At 52.2% G+C, this 13975-nt stretch overlaps 1 protein-coding gene across 1 annotated transcript in view; it reads right to left on the bottom strand.

Moving 5' to 3' along the window:
* Positions 1 to 1170: 1170 nt before the first annotated feature.
* The window catches only part of RET (ret proto-oncogene), a 55524-nt gene continuing 42719 nt past the window's right edge, over positions 1171 to 13975 (bottom strand). The window contains exons 12-20 of the mRNA XM_058542895.1: positions 13702 to 13849; positions 11875 to 11982; positions 10548 to 10762; positions 10343 to 10465; positions 8114 to 8184; positions 6645 to 6782; positions 5422 to 5521; positions 3679 to 3826; positions 1171 to 2327 (exon numbers count right to left, since the gene is read on the bottom strand). Coding sequence (XP_058398878.1) covers positions 2170 to 2327; positions 3679 to 3826; positions 5422 to 5521; positions 6645 to 6782; positions 8114 to 8184; positions 10343 to 10465; positions 10548 to 10762; positions 11875 to 11982; positions 13702 to 13849 — 1209 coding nt within the window. The 3' untranslated portion in view covers positions 1171 to 2169. The remainder of the gene's footprint in view (positions 2328 to 3678; positions 3827 to 5421; positions 5522 to 6644; positions 6783 to 8113; positions 8185 to 10342; positions 10466 to 10547; positions 10763 to 11874; positions 11983 to 13701; positions 13850 to 13975) is intronic.

Raw genomic sequence — 13975 nt, 5'->3', positions numbered from 1 at the left:
TGGCTGCTGCTCTGGTCTAGGGAAGGAATTCCCCAGTGGCAGAACTAACTGAGTTTTTAACAGTTACTATGAATGTGCCTATTCACATACATATTGTGCAAGACAAATCAACAACATCACCAAAAGCCTCCCAGTCTTTTGGTCCCTATTACTTCCTCAGTGGTTACCACAACAGATTCCCTTGTGATATTTGAATCCTTGTATTGAAACTTCAAAATCAGAAGCCTGATGTTTCCAACTAGGAAGTTAAAAAGAGAAAAGAAGTTTACACATTTTATGATACGTGATTTTATTTACATAAATGAAATTATTTTATTAGTCACCTTGATTACAAAAACAAATTAACATGGTACGGTTTAATAAGCTTTCATAAATAGATTTTACAAATTTTAATAACTGACACATTGCTACTCAGTAATACTTAACACTTAGTAACTTCTGCATATATGCATATGAAAATTCTGTCTGCTAGGACTAATAACTATGAGTACTTTTATAACTCAGGAATACAGAGATTATTAGTCAAGGGTTAATTCCCCGTCACTGGGTCAGCCAGTTGGACCTGGAGTTCTCACCCTGCCGAGAACAAACCTGCTGTAGCAACTCACTTATTGGGTAGGCATTTTTAATAATTTGACAGAGTTTGTCCTTATTTCTGCATTTAATAAGACTATGATTAAGCACATCTGAAAACCAAAAGTTTACCACAACTAGATATTTTTAAAAGAACTTATCACAGTGTATCTGAAAAATGGCCCCAACCTAAAGCCACGTTACATCTCCAGTAAGTGTTTTTCCAGCTCTCTCTCCCGGTGTGTGTACACATTCACACACACACACACACACACACACACACACACACACACACCATGAGGCTCCGACACATCCTCAACCAAGCCTTCTTGGCTACAAAAATGCCATGATCTTACTGCTTTTGTGAAATGCCTGTAAAATACAGTATTTTAATGAGACTACTGTAAGTCCTTTCACAGTGCTTTAAGTCTGAAGACTAGGCAGTGTTTTGGTAACTGACCCTCTCCTGCAAAGTTACAGTGCTGAGACAGACAGAAGCGCTGCTGGGACTTCCCGAAAGCCACCCTCACCAGATGGGAGGAGTGCTGAGTGTCTGTGACCACAAACGAGCTCTGAAGAATGACAAGAAGGTTATGAGTCATGGTCAGACTCTAAGAAACAAAAACGTCTTGCTATAGCAGCATTAAGTTACAGACACAGGAAGAGCGGATACATGGACCTTTTCACACAAGCTCTATAAGAGCCAAAACATTGTCTTTTCCACATCAGAATTGTAAATCAGAGGTGTAGCAATCTTTGGTCATTGTCAATGCTACTTCTAACATAACTAGCTGAACTGCCCCTTTAAACTGAGCACTAGCTCCACCCTCTCCCAGTGTGTGAGATGAGCCACCACCTTTTGGCGCTGGACGTGTGTGGTGTACCAAAGGCAGGCGGGGGTGGGGGTCACAGCAGCTGAGTCTCTGCTGTCAACAATCCTCGGACTGGAGGCCACTCCACTCAAACGCCCCTTTTCTTTGCGCTGTTCTCACCTGTTCACTCAGTGAAGGGGACAAATGTGACTTGGGGCCCTCTCCCCTCACACCGCCGATCTACTAGCAAATATGGCATCCGATCTCTCCATTGTGCTAAATCGAAGAATTATCTTAATCATGATAGAAATCAAATGTCTTCCTAAGAAAAGGTTATGTGATTTTAAAAAACCGTTCCTAGGATCTCAAATGCTGAGCCAAGGCCTGTCGTGCAGTCCCCTCTTCCCCTCCAGCCCCGGCAGGGCTCTGACACCACTATGAGGCCTTGCTGGGCTGTCATTCTGTCGCTTTGGCCAGTTTTTTTCCTGCTGCCTTGTGTGTGTGTGCTTCATGTTTAAATCTTGTTGCCTTGATTGCTGGCAACCAGAAAAATTAAACAGTTCAGGTAGTGAGTCAGGGACCCACATGTGTGAGCACACAGTGTATGGTGGTCACTGATGAACACAGACCAACACTGGGCACTGCCGAGGGCTGAAGAGAAAGGAGTCCCTGATCGCTGGACTCAGAACTCTCGTCCAGGGCGCTACGTCTGCTAGGGGCCGGCAGACTTTCTGTTCTTGGCATGTTTTCCCCTTGTGAGTCCATTACCTTTCACAAAGAAATGTTAACTATCAAACGCGTCCATTAACTGTGCCGCTGAGGGTGAAATCATCCAGTTAGCATATACACTATCATTTGCATATCTCGGACACCCAGTGTTAGTGCCATCGGCTCTCGTGGGTGGTACAGGACTCTCTTCAGGCCAGTTCGGGTCTGACATGCCTAAAAATGAAAACAGATCATTTGTTCTGCACTGAAGAACCAAAACTTCATGTGCAGACAGTAAGGCCTTGGCAAAACTCCCTTTGAGGTTCAAACCAAACTTCTGGTTTCTGCGCCAATTACATGAATGGTTTCTTGCTCCAGGTTTCCAAAACACTGTTATATTTAGGGGAAATATCACATGCTCTCTTGGTAACTGTAATGTAACAGAAACTACCAATTTTGATTTTTATGAGCTTCAAACTCTCAAATATGATAAATATATTTGTTGACCTGTTTAACTCTTTTTCGAAGGCAGCATAAAGCATCAGCACATTGCTGTACTAAATGGCTTACTGCAGCAGGAAGCTTCTATAAAAAGTTCTCTAACTTAAAGAAGCCTACTTGTCTTCCGTCCAAGCCTACCACGGAGGAGAGGATCTTCCAAAAGAAGGGTGCACGCAGGCAAGCCCCACAGCGTCGACATGACACATGGCGTGTAGCCCTAGACCCAAAGCCAGCAAGGAATCCGTGACTCAGGAGGCATGCAAAAGGAACCAGCTCGGCTGAGAAAGGCTTGAAACTTCAAGATTTCAAAACAATCAGTGATAAAGTTAGGAAACAGAAAAAAATTTCAAGTATTTAATCGAAGACAAAAGAAGGAGTTTTGGCAAGAACCGTATTTACTGTCCATTGCAAGACCACAGCACCACAGACTATGTTCTTTCAAAAAGCATTTGCTCTAGCTTTTAGCACTGACTTCATAAGTGACAACCATCATGACAGTGTGTAATGCAAAGGATGTGAAAACAGCAGTCTGCGTGTCCTCCCTGACGGAGGACATGTGGCTGAGGCCAAGGCTGGACCAGCCACTGTTCCCCAGCACCGGTGGCCTCCAAGAGCCGCCTGCCCGCCCAGATGGGATCTAGGGGGACCACGGGCTGTGCTCTCAGTGCAGGCAGGGTGTGCTGACTACTCCTTTCTAAATTAAATGCCTCCCCAGATTGGGTAAATTTATCCCAGTAGTTAAATTAGAGGTACTATGACTTGCTACCCACCCCAGAAATGACTTATTCATCATTTTCTCAATATCCCCTGAGAGGTCTGCCCTGCTCTCTTTCTTCTCCATCATCTTAAATTGCTGGGCAGTGTGGTTATTACACTTATTTTCACATCCTTTTAAAAAAAACATTGTTGCAAAAATGCCTGAATGTAAACAGATGCAAAGTCAGACATTTACAAAGAAAAAGGTTCAGAGCAGACTTTGGTTTCATTCAGACCAGAAACACTCTTAAAAAGCATTACAGAGAGTAAGGATAGTGCAGAGAGGAACAATGTGGCTAGAATCTAGTAAATGCATGTGAAATTCTACCATAGAGTTTGTTTTCAATCCACGTGGAGGGGAGGGTGCGAGGGAGGGGAGCATTATTACAGTCCACCAGGGGCGTCTCCTCCTCCGAGAGGCCGTCGTCGTAGAGCAAGGAGTCAGATGGGGTGGATGCGGCCAGATCCAAGTAGTCCTGGAAGAGAGAGATGGCCGGTCACCACCCTGGCATAGGCCACTACTAGACATGCCTCCGGCCTCTCCTGACCCGAGGGCAGAAGACCTGGCTGAGGCCCATCCCACATCGGCCTACTGGCCTCTCAGGAAGACCTGAGCCCCTCGCCAGAGAGAAGCACTGAGCTCCCCTAGTCCCTGCCTCGCCTGGCCCTGCTCCACAGTCCTCATGGCTCCCCCTAGAAAGTCACCTCGTCGGGGGCAGAAATGTGCTCCTTCACCATCCTAGTCCTACCTCTGCAGCACTGAGTGAGGGCACCATGCTCAGCAGTGGGGAACGAGCCTGTTGACAAAACTCAAGGCTCTGGGAGAGCCAGCTGCAGCCCCATTACTCATGCAGGGGTGCTGAGAAGCATCCCCGATCTGCTGGACACTTTTCAGTTTTCTCCAAGGACCCCTGCCGTTTAGAACATCATGTCAGGACCCAGAAATATGAAGCCATTGATGTGGGTTCTGCACAGGATGCTGCTATAGGCTTCAGCTCCCAAGCGTGACGATTCTCAAGTGTGTACTACTTCCAGTGCCCTGGTTAAATGTGTAAGAGAACAGTGCCAACGTTTTTCTGGCTGTTTCTCAATACTATCCTAGGAAGGCCAGCTCTCTTGGCATCAGCTATTACTTTTTTTAGGACAACCCTGCATTCACAGGATTCAGAGGCTTTGCCCAAGCGATACACTGATGTTAGGTTTTATTACAAGCGGCCTAGACCATGTATCTTGCTTTTTGTGTTTGAAGAAATAACAACTTTTAGTAAATGTGTCAATGTAAGGACGAAACCCTGAGGGCAAGGTCTGTGCCTGTCTTGTTTACTTGTGTCCCCAACATCTAAGACAGAATACGGCATGCAGCAATTGCTCAATAAACATGAGTTAAAACTTTGTCAACTTTCTCATGTAGCTACAGGTTGTAAACTGTAGGCACGTGGCTGAATCTAGCCTCCCGGATGTGTTTTGTTTGGCTCACACCGAGCTTTTGGGAACTTAAATGAGTTGCTAAGATTAAAAACTGGAAACTTAACATAAATATCCCTTAAAATCCAGAAGACCTGGCACGCTGGCACTCATATTCCTATAGGTTACATGCGGCTATAGTGAGGGGTCCTCTAAAGGGAGCTGGTGTGCTCCTGTTTGCCACAGTCCCCACCACTCCCTAGTCCCTTCCCACTCCCAGCCGGGTCCCTCATTAGCATCTGAATTTAGGACACCCATTTCAACTCTACTTTCTCATGTTCCATTACTGAAAATGATTTTAGTTGGCTTTGGAATATTGTCCTCCTACACCTGTCTGTGGAGAGCTCTTCCTAAGCTGCAAACTAAGAATCCTGATTTCTTCATGGTTTGAAAAAAAGCCCCAGGGGCCTGGCTGAAGGAGAAGGGTTTAGTCGCTGGCTGCTCTCCGGGGCCAGCATGACCACCTCCCTCTGCACGGCTTTGCTCTACCCTTGCACTGGAAGCTCCATAGACCTAAAACCATTGCCTTGGGCGGAGGCTGGCATCCGCCCACCGCCACCTTCAGCCAGTGGGTGGCCAGCACCAGGAATCGGCTCCAGGTACTCACTCTGCTCTTAACCATCATCTTCTCCAGGTCTTTACTGATGTCGGCAAACACCGGCCTCTTGTCCGGCTCCTGCTTCCAGCACTGCAGCATCAGACCGTACCTGGTGGGAAGCGCAAACAGGAGGTTATGACCCAGCAAGGACCACCCAATCGTGGCCACCACACCCAGCACAGGGCCCTGAGCCCAGGAGGTCTCTTCCCAGACCCCAAAGCTGTTTCTGCATCGCTGACATCCTTCTCTGAGCTGGGGCAGGGTCTGAGGTGTCACTGGAAGCTCTGGGTGCCCGGTGCTGTGGTCCAGCATCCTGGAAGCTTCCCTTCTCTTGAGAGAGATTTGTTTTCACTTCCCTTTCAGGGACACTGGTAAATAGCTGACGGGATGCTGCGCCCACTGTGGTGGCTGAGGGGGAAATGCCAGTGCTTAAAACTCTTATGAAGGATGAACTGGGTGTGGAAACAAACAAAAACTTTTGCCAATCATACCTCTAGCACAGCTGCAGGGCCTCCAGGGCTGCTGTGCGGCTGCACGCTGGGCCAGCAGATTGTCAGCCCAGGCCACCCAGGGAGGCAGCACCCACTCACCCTTGCATTCCCCCATCTAGCCCTGAGCCTGGCACGTGGCAGGTGCACAACAGACGTTGCAGAATGAATGGACCAGCATGTCTCCGCCTGTGGATGGCCCCTTTCTCATGTGTTCTAAACCTGTCCTCCGAGAATCATCTGATGAACCAGAACCATCCAGAACCACTGTGTGTGAAGATTGATGCCCTCGAAGTCTAGGCTTCCTCTGCCTGCCTTTGTGCTTCCACTTGGGCACTCCCCAGCATGCGCCCCTTGGGCTATTCCGAATTACCTGCCCCTCCCCAAGCGTCCTGTGGGGACAGGTCTCTGGCCTGGGGCTCCAGCGGCTCCCTCAGTCTGAAGTGCCCTCTCATCCTTCATACCTGAGCCCTGCTCCCCCTCATCCTCTTAAGTCCCACTAGGAAGCCCACCCAGCCCCCAGTGGGGTCAGGGTCTCCAGTATCTGCCATCATGTCTAAGGGTGGTTCTCAGACTCCTGCCCCATCATGCTCTGCTCTGTCACTACCCACCACCCAGCTCACCCCGGGCCAGCACCCAGGGCCGCACAGGAGTGGGAAGGAAATGAGCACATGTGTCCCTTCCCCTCCAAAACCCAGTGTGTTCATGGCCGAGGGAGGCTGGGCCAAGGCAAAGCCTGCTCACATCTCCTCGCTGCAGTTGTCCGGCCTCTCCATCCGGTAGCCTGTCTTCAGGAGGTTGAAGAGCCGCTCCGGAGGGATCCCAGGGTAAGGGTTGCCCCCCAGGGTCACAATCTCCCACAGCAAGACACCAAAGGACCACCTGTGGGGAGCAAGGTGACCAGTGAGTGGCTGCACCCGGCTTGTGGCGCCCTCCGTGCAGCCCAGACGTCCGGCCCCCCAGGAGCTGCTGACTCCTTCAGTCCCCAGTACAGAGAGCAGCCCAGGCCCAAGTGCTCACGGGTTTCGGCCTAGGCCCCACTGCACAGATGGATGTGGAATGGAGGTGGGTAAGAGCATCTGCCTGCCCCACCCCCGCCCCTTTGATGCTGAAGCACTGCCAATCCACTGCCCGAGGTTGGCCCCCACACCCACAAGGGGCACGCAGCTGGCCTTGAGGTGACGTGCCAAAGCCCCAGAGATGGCACAGAGCAGCCAAACATGAGGCGAGGACCTAGGCCATGGGGCACAGGGCTTCCTGTGCAATTCCTTCACCTGTTCTGCGTGCTTGGGAATTTTCATAAAATCTTGGGAAAAAAAGCACTGCTACGGAAAAATATTTAACTGTGAGGGAAAATTTACTATGAAGTAGGCACAAAATTATATCACAAAACAGCATTATCATACAAGCCCACTTACAGTAATAAAAAACATCTAGCTGCACACTACGGAAAACACGAGAAGGCCGTGCCTGTGAGGGCCAGCACTAGTTACCTACAGGTGGTGGGATCCAAGTGACTTTTAATCTCTTCATTTTGCTTTTCTCTGCATTTTCCATTGTCTTACAGTCAACTTTTGTAATCAGAAAACAGTTGTTTAAAACTGTTTAAGAACTGCCTTTTCAACCCCTACGTCATTCAAGATATGCACGTCCGTTGATGGCAAAACACTCAGAAACAAGTCTGCTGTGTTTCTGAAAACTATCAAGTTTTGTACTTTGACCTGGAAGACTGAGTTTTGGTTCCTGTCTTTGAGCAGTTTGGGGCCCACCAGCCTAGCAACTCTCTCAAGGCCACTCCCGCCTGTGGGTGGGGCCCAGTCCCCCGGGGGACCTGCCTGAGCCCAGCCCATGCTCAGGCCCACAGGAGGGGAACTGTGTGGCTGGGCCTGTGTGTCACTAAGAAGCCAAGAGAGGAGAGGGAAGGAGAGAGGAGGGAAGGGGACAGGAAGACAGGGGAGGCGAGGGGGATCTGCGGCCACCCGCTCACTGCTCTCACGCATTCCACTGCGGCTCTCAGAACTACTGCCTGGGCCCCGGCCATCTGTTGAATGAATACACAAGGCCCCCTCAGCTCAGGGGGGTCACTGTGGATGGCTGGCATGAGCTGACAGGCACTCAGGGCTAGTGCTGTTCCCCAGCCAAGCTGCCCGAAAGGCACCATGGCTCCCGAAGCATATAATTTCCACCCCAGGAAAGGCAACACCCACACTTACACATCACTTTGGGTGGTGTAGATATGATCGAAAAGGGACTCAATTGCCATCCATTTGACTGGAATCCGACCCTAAAGAGGGAGTAAAAGAAAGGCATTAATGTTGCTCTGACACCCTGGGAACTGGGGGTAGGGGATGTGGAGGAGGGTAGGGCCATGTCCCACCCACTCCCAGCTCTGGGGGAATGCTGAGTAATGACGCCCAGAATGTTCCTGGGTACAGAACTGGCAGCACAGTCTCAGAGGGGCTGTAGCTCCAGCCTGGTCCTCCCAGGCAAGGCTGAGACGCTGAGGGAGTCAGCTGGCCTGCCCACAGCTACACAGGGCACGCTTGTCACACACCACATCCCTGCTGATAAGAAACCCAAGGAATTGAGACCAAGTCCAAGCCAGGTCGCCCTACGACAGCATCTGGGGATCCCTGGGGCACCCTGGGTAGTGCTGCCCAACATGTGGGCCAAGATCTCCCCTGACCTCTGAGGGCAAACGAATTTGGGAAACCAACATCTAGTGTTTCCATCCTGGGGACTTTTGACACACACTAACACACTAAAGGCTCTTCTGAGAAGCTCTGAGGCAAGAAATCTGTTTACACCCCTTGGGGCTGGTGTTTTCCTCTTATTTTATCCAGGGCCCTTTTGCATCCTCTGAAAGAGTGCCCTCCGCCACAGAGGTGCTGGCATCAGACCTAACAAATCCTTTCCAATGCAACTTGAGAATAGCTTTTCAATAGGTTGCGTCTTAAGGAACAAATCAATAAAAAAATGAGTGCATTGGGTTTTAATGCAATATTTATTGTAATTCCTTTTTCTTTAAAGCATTCCTTAGGATTTATATCCTTAAGAAGGTTAAGTTTGTGCATTCCGTTTTGGCAGCCCGGGGTTCGCAGGTTCAGTCCCAGGCGTGGACTGACACACTGCTTGTCAAGCCATGCTGTGGCGGCGTCCCATATAAAGTAGAGGAAGATGGGCACGGATGTTAGCCCAGGGCCAATCTTCCTCTTCAAAAAGAGGAGGATTGGCATCAGATGTTAGCTCAGGGCTAATCTTCCTCACAAAAAAAAAAAAAGAGGCGTGACTGTTTCTGGGGCGTGTGTCTGTAAGAACACTGCCTGTGGCCTGTGCTTTCCAGGGGCTGAGGTGGCCCTTATACTCGGACACCTTGTGCTTCTCTGCGCCGTGACACAGGGCCTTCTTGGAGGACAGTGCGCCCACAGGAAGGCTCTGTCCATGCCCCTCCATGGGAGAGGAGCAGCCCTCTCCACTTCCCTTTCTGCAGTTCTGAGATGTGCTGTCACCACAGAAACCCCAGAAGAAACGAAACATCGTCCTCACAGCCCTTGGCAACACATGGGCTTCTCCTGACTGCTCAGAGTAGAGCTGGAGCGTAAGTGGTTTCTTTTTGTGTTTTTCTTTGTCGAGCAGCATCTGTTCTGACTGCCGGGTCAGCTATGACTCCTGTGCGCTGGCCCTGTCTGGTCTGTCACAGGGAGGCTGCAGGAGAGGGACTGAGAGGGCAACAGAACTAAGAAGGTCAAGACCAATGCCACAGGGAACTGGACAATGCCAGGGAACCAGATGTCCCCAGAAAGGGCCCCTTTCTCTGCACCTACTGCAGAGAAAGCTTCAGAGAACCCTATGCCGCATCTCTGGACCCCATCTCCAGGGCATCCCTCTGTGCCTTCCAAACTCACACAGCCAGGGTTCCTAGGCCCCCAATCCTGGGGAACCCCCACCTGTAAAGCAGTTCATTCCCTTCTGCAAAGAATGATTGCCAAGCTTGGGTTTATGGCATTTTACTCTCCTCTGAGCAAAGAGCTAAAGTTACACAGAAAGGAAACAGTGACCTTTTACTCTGTAGAAGCAAGAGGAACAACCGCGGAGAAGAGAGTCGTTATTTCCGCAGCATTAGGTGACCTTCAAAAGTGATTGTTCTTAAACACAAGAGAGGCTGTGGGGCCCCAGCTCCCTGGCCAGTGGCTCTGGAAGGGCGGATGTGGCCCTCAGGAGGAGAAGGAACAGACCTGGGGATGAGTCCTGAACTGGCTCTCTGGGGACTCAAGATCAGGGAAGGATTTGGGGATGAGGGCTAGAAGTTTATACTCTAAAAATCTGCTGTATCCTCTCCAGAGGTTCTCGGAGTCCCCCCCCTCCCACCCCTGTGGGCACCCTGACTGCTGCCTCCGACCCAGCCCAGGAGCCTCGAGCCAGCACACCCCGGGACCTGGTACCTTGCTCCTCTTCACATAGGAATCCTCCTCATAAACATCTCGGGACAGGCCAAAATCTGAAATCTTCATCTTCCGCCCCTCAGCTACTAGGACATTTCTGGCTGCCAAGTCCCGATGGACAAGCTGCGAGAAAGACAACAGCAGGAACCCCTGACACCTGGGCCCCATTGCAGGCAGTAGGGGGCCGGGCTGGGGTGGCACATACTTTCATCTCGGCCAGGTACTGCATCCCTCGAGAGATCTGCCACGCGAAGGAAATGAGGTCGCCCATGGTCAGGGCCCGCTCCTCGGGGTTGTCCAGGTAGCTGGAGTTGCGGCTGCCTCCACTGCCCACGTAGCCGGGCCCTGCCTTGCGGCTCTCCCGGAGGAAGCCCCGCAGGGAGCCGTACTTGGCGTACTCCACGATGAGGAGCAGCGGCCCTGGGGGCAGACAGCAAGCTGTGGGCTGGCTGCCTGCGGGGTCCTGGGCAGGCAGAAGTCAGGCCAGCTCTGGGCGCTTCCTAGAGCATGGGGGAGGCTGCAGGGCCCCTGGGCAGGCTCTGCACCCTACTAGTAAGTGGGCAGATGGACACAGCCCTGCCCTGGGTGGCAAGTGCCTGGGTTCCAGGCAGCACAAGGACTTGTTTAAGTCCCGGCTCACTCTCACACCACTTGCTCTCCGTGTTGTGCTGCCTGTGCCAAAGCCGACCTTCTCCCGGGGTGCCCACAGCAGACTGCCATTGCGCTCAGTGCTGCCGGGAGAGGCACCCCTGCTGCTAGGATGTCATGCTTTTCTACATCCTTGGTCCTGCTGCAGCACGGGCTGGGGATGGCTGATGGAGGCAGAGAGTCTGGATCCGCACATGGCCATGGCCACCTGCTCCCTGCTCCTGCCGGCTCTCAGCAGCTCTCGGGCTGTAGTCCTGCTCTAGGCCCAGCCCTGAATCCTGCTGGTGCTGATCTGTGTCACTGCTGCTCTCTCTCTGCTTGCTCCCTATCTCCCTTGCACCCTCAATGCACACATGCACACACAACGCGTGCACATACAGCGAGAGGCCCCTGAGTAGCATGGTGGGTTTGGAAAATCAACAGACCAGGCTGTTTTCCTGTGTCCTGTGAGAAATGGTGACATGTCTTTGTCATGCAAGGCTGGAATTGGGGTCACCTGGAGATTATGGCACACTTAGTCCCCATTAGGTGCCCAGGAGGCACTGTCCATTTCTGGAGCCCCCCTGCCCTGGGGGCTCCACCTGGAGCGGGGTGCTGACAATCCGGATGTCACCAGAGACCTCTGAGCAGCCCCGGCAGGCCCAGGAAGTGCTCGGAGCAGAGGCCTCATGTGCGAACTCCTATAGTAGCCCCTCCCAACCCTTTCACTGACACAGGAGGATGCAACCTCCAGGCAGGGGCCAGAGCCAGACACCATGCTTCCAGGAGGATAGAGAACAGGGGCCAGAGAAGGAGAGGACAGGGAAGAGGGAGGAGGAAGAACGGAGCAGCCCAGAGCCCCCTGGCCTGTGCCCGGCAGCTGCCCATCCCTTGGCCGGCCTTACCATCCTGGCTGCAGGCCCCGTACAGCTTGATGACCTGCGGGTGGTTGACCTGCTTCAGGAGGTTGAACTCGGACAGCAGGTCCCGCAGCTCGCTTGGGGAGGCATTCTCTGAAATGCACAGAAACAGAGCAGGTTGCAACTGATCCCTCCTAGAAGCCCCTTCTGTGACCATGCTGAGTTACACGACCCCCACAAGGGGTCTGCACAGACCACAGTTATCTCCTTCACAGACACCCTGCCCAGTTTCAGATCGAGGCCCGCAAAGACTCTGTGTGATGGTTGACAGAGACCTTATCTGCCTCTGGGGAATAAGAACCCTGAAGAGCAAACTTCCAGGTGAGCAGGATCTTTCCACGGAAAGCCTCCCAGGGCTGGGCTGTGTGTGTATGTGGCATTATTTCCCTGCAACTGCCATGTTTTAAAGACAGTGGTGTGCAGAGACCCCCCCCCCAACACCATTAATCCTTCTGGGAAGGTAAGGGGACTCCTTGATGTCCCCAAACATCCGATAACCAAGCACTCAACAGTGGGGGGCGAGGCCTGGAGAAAGGGAAAGACCACGAGACTTCATTGAAGTCCTCTTGCAGCTGAGCACATGTCCTGAGGGCAGGAGGAGTTGTACTCGGGCTCCCACCAGGAGCCTGGGTGTGGAGGTGTCTGGAGTCAGAAGCTGTGGCTAAATAGCCCTCCTGGGTCAGCTGCCACAGAGCCCACTGCCCAGCTGTGCTACGCCACCTCCTCTGGCTGCAGACTTGTCTGGAAATGAGAAGACAGCTGGGAGATGGGGCACTGGGACCCCATGGACCACATGTGGGTGGCCCGGGGCCAGTCTCACTGTGTTCCCTTAGGGCCTGGGGTCTCATAGGCAAGGGGCAACCCCAGTCTGAGGTCCTGGGTAAGCATCCAGAAGCACTCTGCGCTGTGTGGCCCCGACTGCTGCACTAGAACCTGCGTGTGCACCAGCCAACTTGCCCCTACCGCACGACTGCTGGGCCCTCAGTCGGTCCACTTGGGCAGGAGCCCGGCAATGGCAGAGGCCACCCGCCCAGTCTCTGCTGAGAAACATGGGTGAGTGTGTGTGCGTGTGTGTGTGCACACGTGCCCACTCAGAGCCAAACTGTGGCATGACTGGTCACTTGTGACAAGACTTAGGTGGGACAGGCCCACTGGGGGCCACTGGGGATTGGGCAAGGCAGGGCCTAGGGGGCAGGGGCCAGTCCTTACAGGCAGCCTCCTCACAAGGACCCCAATGGATGCTTGGCTGAGAGGAATGAATGGGGCAGACTGGGGTGGAGAGAGCTGGCAGTTCAAAACCAAAAGGGCTTTTAATTTTTTATTTATTTATTTATTTTCCCCCAAAGCCCCAGTAGATAGTTGTATGTCATAGTTGCACATCCTTCTAGTTGCTCTACGTGGGACGCGGCCTCAGCATGGCTGGAGAAGTGGTGCGTCGGTGTGCGCCCGGGATCCGAACCCAGACCACCAGTAGCAGAGCACGTGCACTTAACTGCTAAGCCACGGGGCCAGCCCAAGGGCTTTTAATTTTTTAAAAACTCAGATCTTTACCCAACATTGGTATAGAAGTAGCACCACTCTAGAACCTTCTAAGGGAAGAAACTCCTTGCCCTGCTTCCCATCATCGTAGCCCACGTCATCCATGGTGGGGCTCCCCAGACTTTGGCCACTCAGAACAGCAATAGGAGGCTCTTCGGGAGGTGCAAGGCTGGCTGCCAGGCCCCTGGCTTTTGGGGTGGCTTCATCCACCCCTTGGAGATCCTGAAGGTGGACGTGACAAGAGCCACCTGTGCGCACCACCTGGACAGGTACCTTTCAGCATCTTCACAGCCACGGTCGTGTACCCAGCTTTGCCTTTCAGCCGGAAGGCCGTTGCCTCAACCACTTTTCCAAATTCACCTTCTCCAAGAGTTTTTCCAAGAACCAAGTTCTTCCGAGGAAATTCCCACTTTGGATCCTCCTACATTGGGGTTGAAGGAAGGGAGAGAAGAGGAGAGGGGAGAAAGATAGCAAGAGTAAGAGGCAAGGAAGAGGCAAGACCCATAAACGAGCCTCCGGTGGCCAAGCTCCAGTGTGCAGAGAACTG

Source organism: Diceros bicornis, chromosome 6, assembly GCF_020826845.1.
Source record: "Diceros bicornis minor isolate mBicDic1 chromosome 6, mDicBic1.mat.cur, whole genome shotgun sequence".
In the NCBI taxonomy this organism is placed as follows: Eukaryota; Metazoa; Chordata; class Mammalia; order Perissodactyla; family Rhinocerotidae; genus Diceros; species Diceros bicornis.
This window is presented reverse-complemented; position numbering and strand designations above follow the sequence as displayed.